The sequence below is a fragment of the Linepithema humile genome, chromosome 8, assembly GCF_040581485.1.
Source record: "Linepithema humile isolate Giens D197 chromosome 8, Lhum_UNIL_v1.0, whole genome shotgun sequence".
Lineage (NCBI taxonomy): Eukaryota > Metazoa > Arthropoda > Insecta > Hymenoptera > Formicidae > Linepithema > Linepithema humile.
The window spans coordinates 2806999-2824533 of record NC_090135.1 but is presented as its reverse complement, the minus strand read 5'-3'; the positions used below and the strand labels follow the sequence as shown (position 1 = coordinate 2824533).

At 36.1% G+C, this 17535-nt stretch overlaps 3 protein-coding genes across 3 annotated transcripts; all 3 read left to right on the top strand.

Moving 5' to 3' along the window:
- The first annotated feature begins 1684 nt into the window (after positions 1-1684).
- Positions 1685-5912, top strand: LOC137001679 (uncharacterized). Its single transcript, XM_067360783.1, has 3 exons — positions 1685-4090; positions 4733-5401; positions 5859-5912. Exons 1-3 carry the CDS (start codon positions 3860-3862, stop codon positions 5910-5912), a joined length of 954 nt encoding a protein of 317 aa, XP_067216884.1. The 5' UTR covers positions 1685-3859.
- A 1059-nt stretch (positions 5913-6971) lies between these two features.
- Positions 6972-7787, top strand: LOC137001678 (golgin subfamily A member 6-like protein 6). The gene has a single exon (XM_067360782.1). It carries the CDS (start codon positions 6972-6974, stop codon positions 7785-7787), a length of 816 nt encoding a protein of 271 aa, XP_067216883.1.
- A 6269-nt stretch (positions 7788-14056) lies between these two features.
- LOC137001393 (ATP-dependent DNA helicase PIF1-like) lies at positions 14057-17535 on the top strand. The gene has a single exon (XM_067360141.1). The coding sequence runs from the start codon at positions 14356-14358 to the stop codon at positions 16777-16779; it is 2424 nt and encodes an 807-aa protein (XP_067216242.1). The 5' UTR covers positions 14057-14355; the 3' UTR covers positions 16780-17535.

The following is a 17535-nucleotide window of genomic DNA, read 5'->3' as shown; positions in this document are numbered from 1 at the left end:
TGTGCCGTCGGAAAGAAGTTCGCGTATCGCTTCTTTTCGAAACGCGAAGAACACTTTATTAACGCACCGAGCGTGTAACTACGCCGCCGGTGGTTTATTCGCGAACGATGTCGTATCGAAACGCGAAAGAATTCTGTCCTTAGAGACCGCACTAAGTATACCGAGGCGCGGGATTACCGAGCCGACGGGAATTTATTCGCGCACGACCGTGTGTCGAAACGCAAGGATATAACATCTCGTTATGGACTGCACAAATTATACCGGACGCGTGAGCGGCGCCGACGGTACGAATTTCGCGAGCGACCTTTTGTCGCAACACGCAAAAAATTGTCTTTTGATATCACAGTGAGCCGGGGAGTTTGAGCAGCTCCGACGGCAACTTGATCGCGGACGTCCTTGTCGACCGCGAAGAGTATTTCGCCGTTAGACTTCACAACACAAGCCGGGACGCGTAATGGCAGCGTCGACGGCAATGAACTCGCGAACGATCTCGTCGTCGACGAGTAATAGTTTTGAGTCACACTGTAGAAGCACTCCGGGGCGCGCGATAGCGGAGCCGACGGCAGCGAATTTGCGGACGACCACTTGTCGACTCGCGAAGAACAGCGTTATTCAAAACTGCACTATTGTTTTTTGTCGCACTGCACTGCAAATGATTGACCGCACTCGCTTATACGACGTGAAATTCACTTTCACGATTCGCGTGTCGATATACTTTTCTCGTACTACGCGAAACGGAGTCTGCCAGATTTTACTTTAGAGCAGCGCTCGGAATTAGTTGCACATTTCGGGCCGATTCCCGAGACGACGCCTCCTGTTCTCCCACTACCGCTCGGCCGCTGGCGGGATGCTAGAAATCGGGTCCGAATTCTTGATCCGAGAAACATATAATCAATAAAATTGCCGGCTTTCCATAAAAACTGCAAGTTGATTGGTTATATGTTTCTCGGACCAAGAACTCGGACCCGATTTTTAGCATCGTGGACTTTGGCCTTTAGGGCCTATCCAGACAAACTTGTATAGTATTAATGATTGGTTCATAAGCAAATGCGTAAGGAAATGGAAAATTAGCGCGAAGCGCTAATGTGTAATGTTGATTAGGGGAACCCCATTTACCTATCTATCTATTATATATTAAATGATCGACATTTTTCGTTCTATTTGGCCGTATGAAGAGCTCTCTCGGTGCTATAATTATCAATATCAATATATTTAGGAACGTACATATTTATCATTTAGCAACATTAAGTAAGTAAAAACATAAATATTTTTAAATATTCTAGTAATTATTGAAATTATTTATATTTATAATTATTTTTCTTATTATTATTTTTCTTACAGAATATCTGAAAATCCTGAAAATCGGGATCCGAGATTCCTTGAAACGGAAGATATTATATTAGAAAATGCTGCGTTAAAAGAAGTGACACAATTGCAACAAGCCATAAAGAAAATATGTAAACTTGTGTAATATGTAATGCTTTACAATAATTCAACAAAGTATAATATGAATTTTGTTTTAGATATTTACTTGAATTAAAAGTGCAGTCATGTAATTCTCATTGGTGCATCGTTAAGAGGATGCTGGACCTTCCTGTTTTACCCATTTTTTTTAAACATAAACTATTTCTTTTTAGCTGTGTATGCAAATACAGTTCGCTCTGGTCGATTTGAAAGGATTTTTCATTCGACGCAGCCAAAAATAAGAATTTTACGAAAAATAGAAGGTAAAACAGATTGTACCTGTTTTACCTTCTATTTTTCGTAAAATTCTTATTTTTGGCTGCGTCGAATGAAAAATCCTTTCAAATCGACCAGAGCGAACTGTATTTGCATATGTACTTTACTTACAGAAAAAGACTTTTCATTCCACACAGCTAAAAAAAAGTAGTTTATGTTTAAAAAAAATGGATAAAACAGGAAGGTCCAGCATCCTCTTAACGAGCTCATGCAAGTTTTAACATTGCTCTTATGGAAACACTGCACGAGTGCAATCCCAATAAAAAACGCCAATATATGAATTAAAATATTTTAACATGCAACGCCACTAGTATCACCGCCACTAGCGCATCTACTGTCAAAAATTCGCTTTAGGCGACATTTCAGATAAACTTCCAGTTTTTATAGAAAGCCGGCAATTTTATTGGTTTCTCGGACCAAAAACTGGGACTGATTTCTAGCATCGTGGACTTTGGTCTTAATAGTAGCCCATCTATGTAGATATGACTCTATCTATGTCTGCCATCTGGCATCGAAGTTTTTTCAGACAGAAGTGACAGAGTGACAGAAGTGCAAGTGTGCAAGGTTATAATTATAAGATAAGCAAGAGGAATATTTTTATACACTTTTAAAATATGTATGTTGTATAAAACAATATTTTAGTGATTATGTTTATGATGTTTACACGGCTTGATTTACGCCAAAATTATAACATCGATGTTATAATTACTGATGTTAGATACCGTGTAAAAACGCTATTTTATCACGGTTACTACATGATGTAATAATTATCCAAAAAATAAGGTTTACGGCATCTAACGTCAGTAGTTGTAATCTCAATACTATAATTTTCAGATCGTGTAAACGTAGAGTAATAGCTTCTGCATATAGCACGCGGTAACGTTTGCCGCGCGGCAAAACGCGACGCGGTAGCCAATCAACTTACAACTTTTCTATAAGAGCAGAAAATTGATTGGGTACCGCGTCGCATCTTGCCGCGCGGCAAGCGTTGTCGCGTACTGTGTGCAGAAGCCATAAACGTAATAAATATTAACATAGTGCGACTACATATCACTTTTTATCATTAATAACGATAGTTTTAAAATTGACCAATCACAGTTATTCCTGAGAAATATGGAATGACTGTGATTGGCCAATCTTAGAATTATGGATATTATTAAATTTGACTAAGGGTTTTAATTACAGAAAAGGATTTTTCATTCCACACAGCCAAAAAATAATAAAGTGCTTTTTCGAGAAATGGGTAAAACAGGAAGGTTCAGCATCCTCTTAAGTCATAAGAAATTGACCAATCACAGTCGATAATTCTTTTATCTTCTATAATTTTTCTGTGAATGGTCAATTTCTTATGACTTAAAGCTTACATCTATTATACCTCTGGGCTAAATGTAGTTTATGTTCCGGTTTTAATTGAATAATGATACATTATTTATAAATTTCTAATTATATCAATTATTACAGTTATTAAAAAGATTTTTTTAAAGATTTGTTGAGAAGAGATTTGTTAAGAAGAGGAAAGTGCCATCATTTACAAAGGTATATTTAAAATTGTAATTAGTTAATATAATAAAATATTTGTTTGAATGTTATTTTATCAATTCTAATTTGTTATTGTATATTGTAAATGTTTATTTTTTTAGTTGGACAAGTGCAAGACAAGAGGGGAAGTTAGGAGGGCCATCATTTACAAAGGTATATTTAAAATTTGTAATTAGTTAATATAATAAAATATTTGTTTGAATATTATTTTATCAATTCTAATTTATTATTGTTATTTTATCAATTCTAATTTATTATTGTATATTGTAAATGTTTATTTTTTAGTTGGACAAGTAAGTGCAAGACAAGAGGGGAAGTTAGGTAAGTATATTTATTATTTTTTATTATAAAGGCTGCTGTGCGCCTATAACGATTGGCTGCTGTGCGCCTATAACGATTGGCTGCTATGCGCCAATATAAGGCTGCTGTGCGCCTATAAAGATTGGCTGCTGTGCGCCAATATAAGGCTGCTGTGCGCCTATAAAGATTGGCTGCAGTGCGCCAATACAAGGCTGCTGTGCGCCTATAAAGATATAATACTATTATAATAATTTATTAATATATATTTATTTAAACAAAAATGTCGGTAAGAATAGAAAGACAGATGATGCTATCATCAAAACAAAAAGATATTATTGTTCAAGGCGACTGGTTAAATGATATGCATATGGATCATTTCAACCAACTTTTAAAAAATTGTTCAGATTATAGACCTGAAGGAACGTGGAAAATACAACTTCCTCAGTATATAGAATCTGTAGCAGAAAATAAGAAACATATACAAATATTATTTAGCTCAAATAATCATTGGGTATGTGCTTATTATGATAGAAAAAATATATTTATCTATGATTCATTTAATATAAAAAAGTTACACAAAGATCATGAACAATTTTTAATACATTTATTTCCATTTTATTCTTTCGATAAGCGACCTATCAAATTTCCTATTGTGCAAAGTCAACCGAATTGTAGCGATTGCGGTGTTTTTGCAATTGCTTTTGCAATTTCGTTGTTATTTAATATTAAACCCGAAAAAGTTAGGTATGATCACAGTTTAATGCGTTCACATTTAATAAAAATTTTTGAATCTAATGTGATTGAGCACTTCCCCCAGGATTTAAATTATGATGTTCCTCAAAAAGTGTTTCCATTAGCAGTTATAAAAAGTAGAGAAGCTGAAGCAACTCGTCTACGTATAATACGTCGGAATAAGAAAAACGAAAATGAATGTAAGAATCAAGGAGTTACTAAGACAAAAATAGAAGAACAGATGACGCTGTCATTAAATCAGAAAGATATTATTGTTCGTGGCGATTGGTTAAACGATACACATATGGATCATTTTAACCAACTTTTAAAAAACTGCTCAGATTATAGACCTGAAGGAACGTGGAAAATACAACTTCCTCAGTATATAGAACCTGTAGCAGAAAATAAGAAACATATACAGATATTATTTAGCTCAAATAATCATTGGGTATGTGGTTATTATGACAAAAAAAATATATTTATCTATGATTCATTTAATATAAAAAAGTTACACAAAGATCATGAACAATTTTTAATACATTTATTTCCATTTTATTCTTTCGATAAACAGCCTGTCAAATTTCCTACTGTGCAAAATCAGCCGAATTGTAACGATTGTGGTGTTTTTGCAATAGCTTTTGCGATTTCATTGTTATTTAATATTAAACCCGAAAAAGTAAGGTATGATCACAATTTAATGCGTTCGCATTTAATAAAAATTTTTGAATCTAATGTCATTGAGCACTTTCCCCAAGATTTAAATTATAATGTTCCTCAAAAAGTGTTTTCATTAGCGCTGATAAAAAGAAGAGAAGCTGAAGCAACTCGTCTACGTGTAATACGTCAAAAAGAGACAGAACAAGAAAAAGCAAATCGATTGCAAAAAAATTGCGAATTTAAAAAAGAATTGCGTAAGAAAAACAAAAATATACATAAGAATGAAGAACAAAGTTTGGAAGAAAATTCCGCTAAAAAGCGGTGTCTACGTAAAAATAATTCGGAAGAATATCGCGCTGAAAGACGACGTCAATATGAAAATGATTTGGAAAATAATCGGGCTAAAAAGAGAAAGCGATATGAAATAGATTCTGTAAGACAACGCGCACAAAAACGCATATGTTATGCTAAAGCCTCGCAAAACGAACAAAGACAAAAAATATTAGAACGTAAACGTCGTAATAACAGACAATATTACAAGAAGAAAAAAGAAGAAAGAAAAAAAGAAAAGAATAAAAGTATTAAATGTTTAAATAAGTTTAATGTTGCAAATAAAATTATTAAAAAATATAAAAATTTTCGGTGTCAGAGTTCTAAAACTTTGAAGCTCCAGAATTCTTTAACAATAATTAAGAAAAATATTGTTGAAAAATTAAATATTAAAGATCAGATCGAAAAACAATTAGAAGCTGATAAAATAATACGTTGGTGTATGCATGTTAGGAACGATTATATTCGCAAGATGTATAGCATGTTAGCTACACTTAAAAAAAAATCAGAAGTCTTCTTGACTCTTGTCGATAAGTGTTGTGGATTTGATGAAAAATTAGGTGCATTATGTGGAATATCTAGACATACAGCTTCATCTGAAAATTATTTTATAGAGTCCACATATCATAATGTAATTTTTGAGGGGTCTTTAATAATGAATATGGAAGGACAAGTTGTAAATGTACTACCTTTGATAACAGCACAAGCAAAAAAATCGTGGACGTGCAGTACTACCTGTAAAACTGACAATCCGGTTTTACTTGAACGGTATCAACAATTTCTTGAAACTGTTAGTACATGTACTGTAAAAAATATACCTACATTGATAGAAACTATTCATACATGTACAGTAAAAACTTCGAATATGAAACTGGGTCATGCACAGAGCTGCTATACTAATTTCACTCTTTGTAAAGCAATGTTTCTACCAATTCTATTGTTATCACCTCATTTTCCGAAAGTGAGAAATATGATGCGTTCTGTTTATCGACTTATAAGTTTTTATAAAAAAATGTTAAGTTTAGATGAAGCATTAAATTGTGCTGATTTGGAAAGGTTAAATAAAATTGTAAGTGCTGCACAAGAAAAGGCAGATATACACAAGCGTCAGCAAGGACTTCCGTTTCCGGTGCGTAGTGAGAAAGATACGTGGTTCGGTAGTGAGAGAAAATTAAGTGAGAAAAGGGTATAGAGATAAGGAGGGAAGGTGAGGGTGGAGGGGGTGTGAGTGGAGGTGCATGTGAAGGGGAGAGAAAGTGGAGAGGCAGGGATAGAAAGAATAAGGGCAAGGAGAGAGGAAGGAAAATAGACAGGTGATATAAGAAGGTGAAAGGCGCGGAACATAGGGAAGGTAGAGAGGTAAGCGAGTGGCTCGAGTAGGTCAGGGAGAAGGTAGGAGATAGATTGGAAAGTGAGAGTGCGGGAGAGTAACTAGGGAGAGGCAGGTAGAGAGAGTGCGCAAGCGTGACAGGGAGAAGATGAGTGTGAGAGGAGCAAGGGGGAAAATAATGATGAGGGATAGGAGTGTGAGTGTAGATGAGATGTGGAAAAGGAGGAGAGAAGAAGGAGGGGAGGGGGAGGAGGAAGTGTTCAGGACATGTAAAAAAACAATGAGGTCGCCGGAGAGAGGGAAAGGAGAAGGGGAGGGGATCGAAAATTTGATAAGAGGATTAATGGAGGAGGTAAAAGAGATGAAAATAAATGGAGAAAGGGCGAACAAAGAGTTGAAGGAAAAAATAACGGAGAAAATAATAGAAGAAGGAAGGAGGCAAGAGCAGGCGTTGAGGAAGGAGGTGGAGGATTTAAAGAGAGAGTTGAGGGAAATGAGGGAGAGGGAGGAAAGTTGGAGGAAGGAAGGAGAGAGGTGGGAAGGACTTAAAAAGGTGGAAGGAAGGGTAGGAAACATGGAAAAGAGATGGGAGGAGAAAGAAGGAGAAAAGAAGAGAAAGGTGGGGGAGGAAGGGAAGGTGGAAAGTAGAGTAAGGGAATTGGAGGGAAAGTTGGAGAGGAGGGAAAGGGAAGAGAGGAAGAAGAATGTAATAGTTAAGGAGTTAAAAGTGGGAGAAGGGGGGAGGAGAGAGGCGGTGGAGAGATTAATGGCGGAGATTGGAGCAAAGGTGGAGATAGAGGAAATGAAGGGGTTAGGAAGGAATATAGAAAGGGGAACGGAGACGCTGTGGGTGAAGTTAAAAAAAGAAGAGCAGAAGAGGGAGGTGATGAGAAGGAAGAGGGAGTTAAGGGGGAGAAAAGAAATAATTAGGGAAGACTTAACATGGAGGGAGAGGAGAATGGAGTGGAAATTGGAAGAAATAGCGAAAGAGGAAAGAAGAAAGGAAAAAAGAGTATGGAGAGTGTACGGGAAGGTAAGAATAGAAGAGGAATGGTGGATATGGGATGAGGAGAATGAAGTATTGAGAAATGGGAAAGGAACGGCGAGGGAGGAGGGAAGGAAAAAAGAGGAGGGGAGAATTGGAGAAGGGAGAGAGTGACAAGAAAGTGGAGGAAGGGAAAGAGAGGGAGGGGAAGGTAGAGAGAAGGAGAGAGAATGGAGGATATTATTTTGGAATGTGGCGGGAATGGGAAACAAGGATAAAGAATTTTGGAATTATCTGAAGAGCTGGGATGTGATGGTATTATCAGAAACGTGGGTGGGGGAAAAGGGATGGGAGAAGATAAAGAGGTGGTTACCGAGAGGACTTATATGGGGGATGCAGGAAGCAAAGAGAGTAAATAAGAAAGGAAGAGCTATGGGGGGAATGATTATGGGGATAAGGAAGGATATATTAGAGAACGGGACGGGAAGTGAGAAAGAGAAAGAGGGGATAATGGTGGGGAATATAAAAATAGGGGAGAAGAGATGGAAGATAATAGGAGTATACGTTAGGAGGGAAGGAATAGATAGGACATTGGAGGAGTTGGAGGGATGGATGGAGAAGGAGGAGGAGGAGGAGGGAATATTGATGGGAGGGGATTTTAATGCGAGAACGGGGAGAGAAGGTGGGGGAATAGAGGGAAGTGTGGAGAGGGGAGAGGAGGATGGATGGAGGATGTCTAGAGATAAGAAGGTGGATAAAGAGGGAAAAAAATTGTTAAGATGTATAAGGGAGAAAGGGTGGGAAATTTTTAATGGAGGGGTAAAGGGGGATGAAGGAGGAGAATATACATTCACGGGAGGGAAGGGAAATACGGTAATTGATTACATATTGGGCAGTAGTAGGACTAAGGAAAGGGTGAGAGAAATGAGAATAGGGAGCAGGGTAGAGTCGGATCATCAGCCGATTGAGATAAAGATAAAAGGGAAGGTAAAGTGGAGAAAGGTAGGCAAAAGAGGGGAGAAGGCATGGAGAGGGAAATGGGATGAGGAAGGGAAAAAGAGATTCAAAGAGAGAATAGCAAATTTGGAGGTAGGAGATGGAGAAATTGAGGAGGTATGGAGAAAAGGAGAGGAGAGGATAAGAGGGGTATTGGGAGAAATGGGGAGGGAAGATAGAAAAAGGGGGAATGAGGAGAGAAAAGGGTGGTGGGATGAAGAATGTAAGGAAGTGAAAAGAGAGTTAAGAAGGGAGATGAGGAGGTGGAGGAGAGAGGGAGGGGAGGGGAAGAGATATAGAGAAAAGAAAAGGGACTACAAAGAATTGTGTGAGGAGAAGAAGAGAGAGGAGAATAAGAGGTGGGAGAGAAGAGCGATGGAGGCAAAAAAAGAGGGGGATGTATGGGAGATAATAAATAGAGAGAGAAAGAGAAGGAAGGGAGTGAATGAGGAGATAGAAATGGAGGAATGGGAAGAATATTTCAAAGATATGTTAGGAGGAGTGGAAAACAGGATGAAAGGAAGAGGTAGGAAGAGGGAAGAAACAGAGGAGGGAGGAGGAGAAGAGTTGAGTAGAGAGGAGGTGAAAAGGGCGATAAGAAATCTGAAGGAGAAAAAGGCAGTAGGAAAAGACGGAATACCAGGAGAGGTATGGAAATATGGAGGTGTGGAGGTTGAGGAGTGGCTATGGGGTGTCTGCAGGAGAATATGGAAAGGGGAAGGATGGCCGGAGGTGTGGAGAGAAGGAGAAGTAATTCCGATAATTAAGAAAGGGGAGGGAGTGAAAGTAGAGGATTATAGGGGAGTAACGTTAATGCCGACAGCATATAAAGTATATATGATGATATTGGCGGAAAGGTTAAAAGAGGAAATGAGAGAAAAGGAAAGTTTATCACCGAATCAAGCGGGTTTTAGGAAGGGAATGGGAACGATAGATAATATATATGTACTGAATTATTTGATAAATAGGCAGCTGGAAAGGAAAGGAGGGAAAATGGTAGCATTGTTTGTGGACTTGAAAGCGGCATTTGATATGGTAGATAGGGAAGTATTGAGAGGAGATATGGAAAAAAGAAGGATTGAAAAGGGGATTATAGAGAGAAGTATGGAAAGTATGGAAGAAACTAAAAGCAGAGTAAGAGTAGGAGAGAGGACAGGAGAATGTTTTTGGACGACGAGAGGGGTGAGGCAGGGGTGCCCGCTAAGTCCCTTGTTATTTAATATATTGATGGCGGATTTAGAGGAGGAGATGAGCAAGGTGAAATGGGGTGGGGTAAAGTTAGGAGATAGTAGGGTATATACAATGTCGTACGCGGACGATATGGTGTTATTGGCGGAGAGTGAAGATGAAATGAGAAGCATGATAGGGAGGTTGGAAAGTTATCTGGATGGAAAAATTTGGTGCTGAACACGGAAAAGACGAAAATCCTAAGGTTTAGGAGGAGGGGAGGGAGGATAGGGAAAAAGGATTGGAGGTGGAAAGGGAAAAAGCTAGGAGAGGTAAAAGAATATAGATACTTGGGATATATGATACAGAGAAATGGGGGGCAGGAAGCGCAAATAAGAGAAAGGGTGAGAAGAGCAGCGGTGGTTATGAGACAGGTGTGGGGAATAGGGAAAAGAAGATTTGGAAGGGACTGGGGAAGAAGGATATGGCTTTTTGATAAGTTAGTGTGGACGGTGATGGGATATGGGGTGGAGATCTGGGGATGGAAGGAGAGAGAGGAAGTGGAGAAAGTAGGGGAAAGATATTTGAGATGGATATTAGGAGTGGAAAGTAGGACGCCGGGGTATATGGTGAGGGAGGAGATGCAAAGGGAGAAATTGAGGGAAAGAGCAGGGATAAGAGCGTGGAGGTATGAAAGAAGATTGAGGGAGGGTAAGGGAGGGGAGTTAGTGAGAAGATGTTGGGAGGAAATAAGGCAGAGAAGTAAGGAAGGAAAAATAGGATCGAATTGGGAGGGGGAAAGAAAGGAATATTTTGAGAAAAAAGGGATAGAAATGAAAGAAGTGGAGAGGAAGAGAGAGATGGGAGAGGAATGGGAGAAGGAGATAGTAGAGGAAGGGAAAAGGAGGGACAGACAGGAAAGATGGGAAAGAATAGGAAAATCAAGGTATAATAAGTGGTATGGAGTGGTGAAAAGGGAGGGGATACCGGGGTATTTAAAAAAAGGGTGGGGAGAAAGTAGGTGGAAGAGAGTGGCGAGGTTTAGATTAGGAAGTGAGGTGAGAGAAGGGAGGTATTGGGAGGAGGAGGAAAAAAGGAGGTGTAGGCTGTGTGAAGGAGAGATAGAATCGTGGGAGCACATTTGGGAGGAATGTAGAGAATGGGAGGAAGGAGGGAAAAGTTGGCAGGAAGTAGTAGAAAGAATACTGGGAGAGGAAGGAGAAGGGGAATGGTGGATGAGAGAGATGGAAAGGGAGAGAGGGAGAGATGGAAGGGAAGGGGGAGGAGAGGAGGAAGGAGAGGAGAAGAGGAGGAGAGAGAGAGGGAGAGAAGGAGAGAGAGAGAGAGAGAGAGAGAGAGAGAGAGGGAGGGAGAGAGAGAGAGGGGGGGAGCGAGGGGAAGGCGGGGAGAGAGTATATAAGGATTTAAAAGATGCAATAGGAAACGGAAGTCCACAAAGCGTGTGTGTGTGTGTACAAGGGGTAGGCACGAGACGCTCGTGAATACCCGTGATATAGATTTAGGGTTAAGGATAGAGTATAAATAGAATAAGTTAGAGTAAGTTAGAGTTAGTTAGAATAAGTTAGAAGTAAGTTGGATGTATATGGAAGAGGAGAAGGAGAAGGAGATTGTAACCCTGAGGGGAACAAATAAATATATCTATCTATCACAAGCGTCAGCAAACCGATACAATTATGAGTGACGACGATATCTTTTCCAAATATGAGAATTCGTTTAAGGCTTTGAAAAAACGTCTAATAGACACACCGCGTTATGCTTGTGTGTCATGCGAAAAGCTTTGTTATAAAAAAAATGTTTCTGAAGTTAGAAAGATTACAAAAAAAATAAATAATCCAGTTTGGAAAGATTTAATGGCACATGTGGAAAAACGACAAATTAATCCGCAATATATATGTCTTTATTGCAAAAAGAAATTTTGTGACAACTTTACGCCTGCGTATTGCATCTTTAATAATCTTTTTACTGATCAAGTGCCTGAAGTAATATCATCTCTTAACGGATTCGAAAAGATTCTTATACAGAGAGCCAAAGCATTTCAAACTGTTGTTAAAATGGGAACTGTTATTAACAAAAAATTACCTGAAAGGCAAATGGTACAAAAAGTTAAAGGTAGAACATTTCATTTACCACTTCCTATGCAAGAGACATTAAACAAATTATGTTCTAATACTGATGCGATAAATATTAATCATGAATTATATATCTTAGTGAGAGGCATTCCCACAAAATCAAAAATTATCTGGGAAGAAATGGTAAATATTAAAAAAGTATTTGACGCATTAATATGGTTAAAAAATAATAATCCTTTCTATTCTGAAATAACATTACCTGATACTCATGAAGATTTATGTTTGGCAAAATTAAATAATAATCTGAAATTTTTTGAAATACAAGAGGACGAAATTGTGCAAGAAGACGAAAATGCTGCGAGAGATATATCGGATGAGGAACATATGTCATTAAGTAATAATTTAGAAACCAAAATACAGGGAACAAAAAATCTTAAAGATGCTGCATTGAATCAACATGAAGCAATGCTAACTCAGGTTACTGATGAAAATGATGGCTATTATGAGCAATATACTATATATCCTTTATATGAAAAAAGAGAAAATAAAAGTGCAACGGCTTTATATCAAATGTTGAAAGTTCAAGATTTACCTTTGGATAATCGTGAGAAATCTTTGGATTTGTTGTGTTTTCCAGATTTATATCCTCTTGGTATTAATGGACAGCACGAAGAAAGGAATGTCAAGCTTCATGATCATGAATTTATTAAATGTCGTTTGATGTCTAAACATCCACAGTTTAGATTAAATCAACAATACCTATTTTTTTTGTTAAACAATGCGAATATGCGTCAATTAAGTCGTGGAATTTTTCATAAAATGCATGTAACTAATCCACAAGACAGTTTTACGATTACGGAATATTTACGCGCAATGGCCAATGGACAGTTAGAATCCGATTTAAGCACTATTTTTGCGACATTAAGGAATACGCAACAATTCTGGACGAAACCGAGAAATCATTTAGATTGTATGACACGACATTACGGACCTGCAACATGTTTTCTAACATTAAGTCCCGCTGAATGGTTATGGGAAGAATTAGGTGAATATATTCGTGAAGTAAATGGATGGTGTGATTCTTCCGTATGTACCAGTGTACTTGTTGCTAGAGATCCTGTATCAACATCGAGATTTCTCGATAGTACGTTTCGTGCGATGCTTGACTTTATTTGTTCCAAAGATCATTCGATCGGAGAAGTTACTCATTATTTTTGGCGACGAGAATATCAAGGTAGAGGCATACAACATTTTCATTTATTAATTTGGATAAAAAATGCTCCGATCCTTGGTGAATCTTCTATGGAAGAAGTTTCCAAATTTATCTTAAAATATATAAGTTGTAAAATGCCAGATGAAAATATTTCACCACTATTGTACAGACGTGTCAATACTCATCAACGACACAAACATAATAATTACTGTCTCCGTTCTAAAAAAGTTGGACGTAAAGTTATTCGGATATGTCGTTTTGGATTTCCTCGTCCTGTTACTGAAACGTTAAATATAAGAGATGTTGCAAGTGCCATAGCAGGTAGAAAGCAATTAAAACATAGAAGTAGGCTTTATGATCTTCCGCGAACTGAGGATGAAAAAAATATAAATGATTATAATCCTGTTCTTCTTACTGCATGGGAAGGAAATATGGATATACAATTTATTGGTGAAAAGTCGACACTGCTCACCTGGTACATTACTAAATATATGAATAAAGCGGGGAAATGTGAGCTGTCTGATGCTATTATTAATACTAAAAATAATACGAATAAATCATTGCCGAGCTATCTTTGGAGTGTTGCCTTGCGATTCACGAGTAATAGAGAATGTGGAGCTCTTGAAGCTGCTGATACATTACTGAGTATTTCTTTATGGGGAACTGATCCAAATACAACTATTAGATGGTTAGATGTTAAACAAATAAGATGTAGAAAATTAAAAACTTGTAAAGAGCTTGAAGCACTGAAGCATATGGATCCTTCTTCGACAGATATATTTTATGAATCTTGGATAGATAATCACTATCCACAGAGACCAAAAGAATTGAAACATATGTCTCTTTATGAGTTTGCAAAATGGTTTGATATCACAAAAACCGAACCACGAAATGAATTGGTTGAATTCTATGAATATAATGATAAGTATCTTAGACGACGACAACGTGGATATCTTATTAATCATTATAGATTTAATCCTAATACACAACCGGAAAAGTATTTCTTTTCATTATTACTTCTGTTTCAACCATGGAGAGAATATGAAGGGCTTAGAAATGGATGTAATACATACGCTGCATCATTTCACACGGTAAAACTACATCTAACGGAAGCATTACAATATCATGAAAAACTAGAAGAATTGCAAAAAGCATTTGACACTGCTAATGAGTTAGTTCAGCAATATTTAGATGAAGTAAAAAAACAACATGAGTCACAGGATGTGATCCTGACAATCCAATAGGTGTTCAAAATATAATAGAAGCCGGTGAAGTGATGCAAGATTTTAAGGATCTCTGTGATAAGAATCAAAAAATCAATGTATTAGAAATGATCGAGAAATTAAATATGGATCAAAAAAGAGTATTCGACAGAGTTATTACCACTGTAGAATCAGATGATTCAAGATTGCGATTATACGTTAGTGGAGAAGGTGGTACTGGAAAAAGTTATTTAATTAAAACTATTAGATGTTGGATAAAAGAAAATCTAAAGAAAGATACTGCTGTAGCAGCACCTACCGGTATAGCAGCGTTTAATATTGATGGTTTGACAATTCATAGATTGCTTCAATTACCTGTTAAACATGGTAGTACTCCTGTATATAGACAATTGTCTGATCATGTGTTGAAACTTTTACGAGAAGAGCTTGGTGATGTTATTCTTTTTATAATTGATGAAGTATCAATGATATCTAATTTGACTCTAATGTACATAAATCTTCGATTGTTTGAAATATTTGGTTCCATTGATTGCCCTGATGGTTGGTTTGGCAAGAAGCATATTCTTCTCTTTGGAGATTTGCTTCAATTACCTCCTGTACATGAAGATTCTGTTTTTGTAGATTTGTCAAAAGAAAAATTTGATAAATATATCGGTTGCCTAGGGAATGTGAATTTGTGGAAAACATTATTTGATTACGATGAATTGAAAATTAATATGCGCCAGCAAGGAGATACGTCTTATCGCGATTTATTGTCAAGAATTCGTATTGGTTTATTCACAAAGTCTGATTGTGAAATGCTAGAAAGTAGAAAAATATCTTTTAAGGGAGATTCCTTCGAGTCTAGATTAAATGAATTATGTGACTTTATTAATAATTTGTCATCAAACACCGTTTGTTTGCTGCCCACTTGTCATATGTGTGATGTTTTAAATTCTGCAATGTTAAGTCGTATTGCTTCCAAAGAAATATTATTAATTGCTGATGATATAATTGATTGTGTTCCATATCTAAAAAATAAAGTATTGAAAGTGTTAGCACATAATGATGATGATAATTCTAAAACAGCTGGGCTTTCAAAACAAATTGTTATAAAAATTGGAGCAAAAGTAATGATAAGGCGTAATATTGATGCTAGTTTGGGTCTTGTAAACGGTACAATTGCTAAAGTCATTTCAGTTGTACAAGATACGTCTACCGGTTGTGTGGAAAAAATCAAGATTCTTTTACTATCAGGTAAAGAATATTCTATTGAGAGAGTAAGTGTTAAGTTTGCGGTAATGGAAAAAGCATATGTTATTAGAAGACAATTTCCATTGTGTTTGAGTTATGGAATTACTGTTCATAAAAGCCAAGGACTGAGTTTGCAGAATGCTATTATGGATATAGGTAATTCTGTATTTAGTCACGGCCAAATTTATGTTGCATTGTCACGATTAACATCTTTAGATGGATTGCATTTAATTAATTTCGACCCTTCATCTATAGCAGCTAGTGAAGAAGCTATTATTGAATATAATCGATTAAAACGAATACATAAACCAGAAACAGAAATAATTTCTGTTTTGAATGAAAAGTATCATAGGATAAAAGATGTTCCGTGGGTACAGCCAAAAGTAATTAGTTCTGTTCAAGAGTCACATAAAATAGTTCGAAAAAATACTGCTCAGATCATGCATGGTTTCCAAAATACAGATGAAGTTTCATGTTATGCAAATGCAGTATTGCAATGTCTATTCAATTTAAATGCTATTAGAAAACAAATATTTGATTATGATAAATCAAATGTCTTAGGTACATTAATGCATCAATATGAAAACAAATTGCCTAATTTAAATACATACGTAATACGGCAATGTTTAGGAGATTTTTTTTCAAAAAGCGTTAAACGGGATGCATGTGAATTTCTTACAGCTCTTTGTACAAAATATGATTATATAAAAAGTTTAATCGAGCATCAAGTCACTTCTGTTAAACGATGCAAAAGTTGTAATAATACAACGACTATTGTTAAAAATAATATCCTTCTTTCAATTCCTGTAAATAAATGGAAGAAAAAAAGTTTAGATCTTAATGAATTATTTAATGCAACGTTTTCTCATTATCAATTACAGAACGAATCATGCAAAAATTGCACAGGAAATGACATATTATGTAAAAGTGAATTTACATTAATCGGAGATATAATGGTCATTCATTTAATATCAGTTCAAGACGGTATACAATCAAAAACAGATAAATTTACTTTGCGTGCTGTCCCAACAACTAAAATAAACATTGTTGGACAATTCTACAAAGTAATGAGTGCTATATTCCATCATGGATCATGTATCGAAAAAGGTCACTACACAAGTATATGTAGAGAAGCAATATCTAACACTTGGATTGAAGCTGACGATGCGCAAATTAGAAATAGACAATGGCCTAGAGGCGCTAAAGATATCTGTATTATTTTCTTACAGAAGATTGATAAGTAATTGTTGATATTTCTTGTTGAATTGAAATTGATGATTAAATTAGAAAAACGCAATGGTCTTAAAACGATATAACTTTTATATAATTTTGTATTTATTTTTATAACATAATCAATCAAAGAGGACCGTCGTATCTTGCATACTGAAAATACGACGAGGGTGGTGGTGGGCTCTTTGCAGCAAAATCTAATTAATATTGTATTAGATAAACTTTTCAAAGAAAGCTGATTATTTTTAAAAAAACAAGTGATATCTAGGAAAAATTACCTTTTTATAAAAAGGTAAAAAAATGGCGCCAAGTACACGTCCTTTTAAAAAAAAACCTGTCCTATATTAAAATAAACTTTTCAAAAAAAGCTGATTATTTAAAAAAAAACAAGTGATATCTAGGAAAAATTACCTTTTTAAAAAAAGGTAAAAAAATGGCGCCAAGTACACGTCCTTTCAAAAAAACCTGTCCTATATTAAAAAACCTATAAAAAAAATGTCGAATATGTTAAAAACCTTTCCAAAAAAATGTCGTATATATTAGTAAAAACCTTTCAAAAAAACTGTCTTATATATTAACCCTTTCAAAAAAACCTATCCTACATTAAAAAAATCTTTCAAAAAAAAGATGTTATAAATATTTAAACTTTTCAAAAAAAGCTAACTACAAATATGAAAAATACAAAATATGAAACTTTTTACAAAAAAATGTGATATCAGAAAATGACGCCAAGTAGGACTAAAGAACTATGGAAAAAGTTGTAAACTATT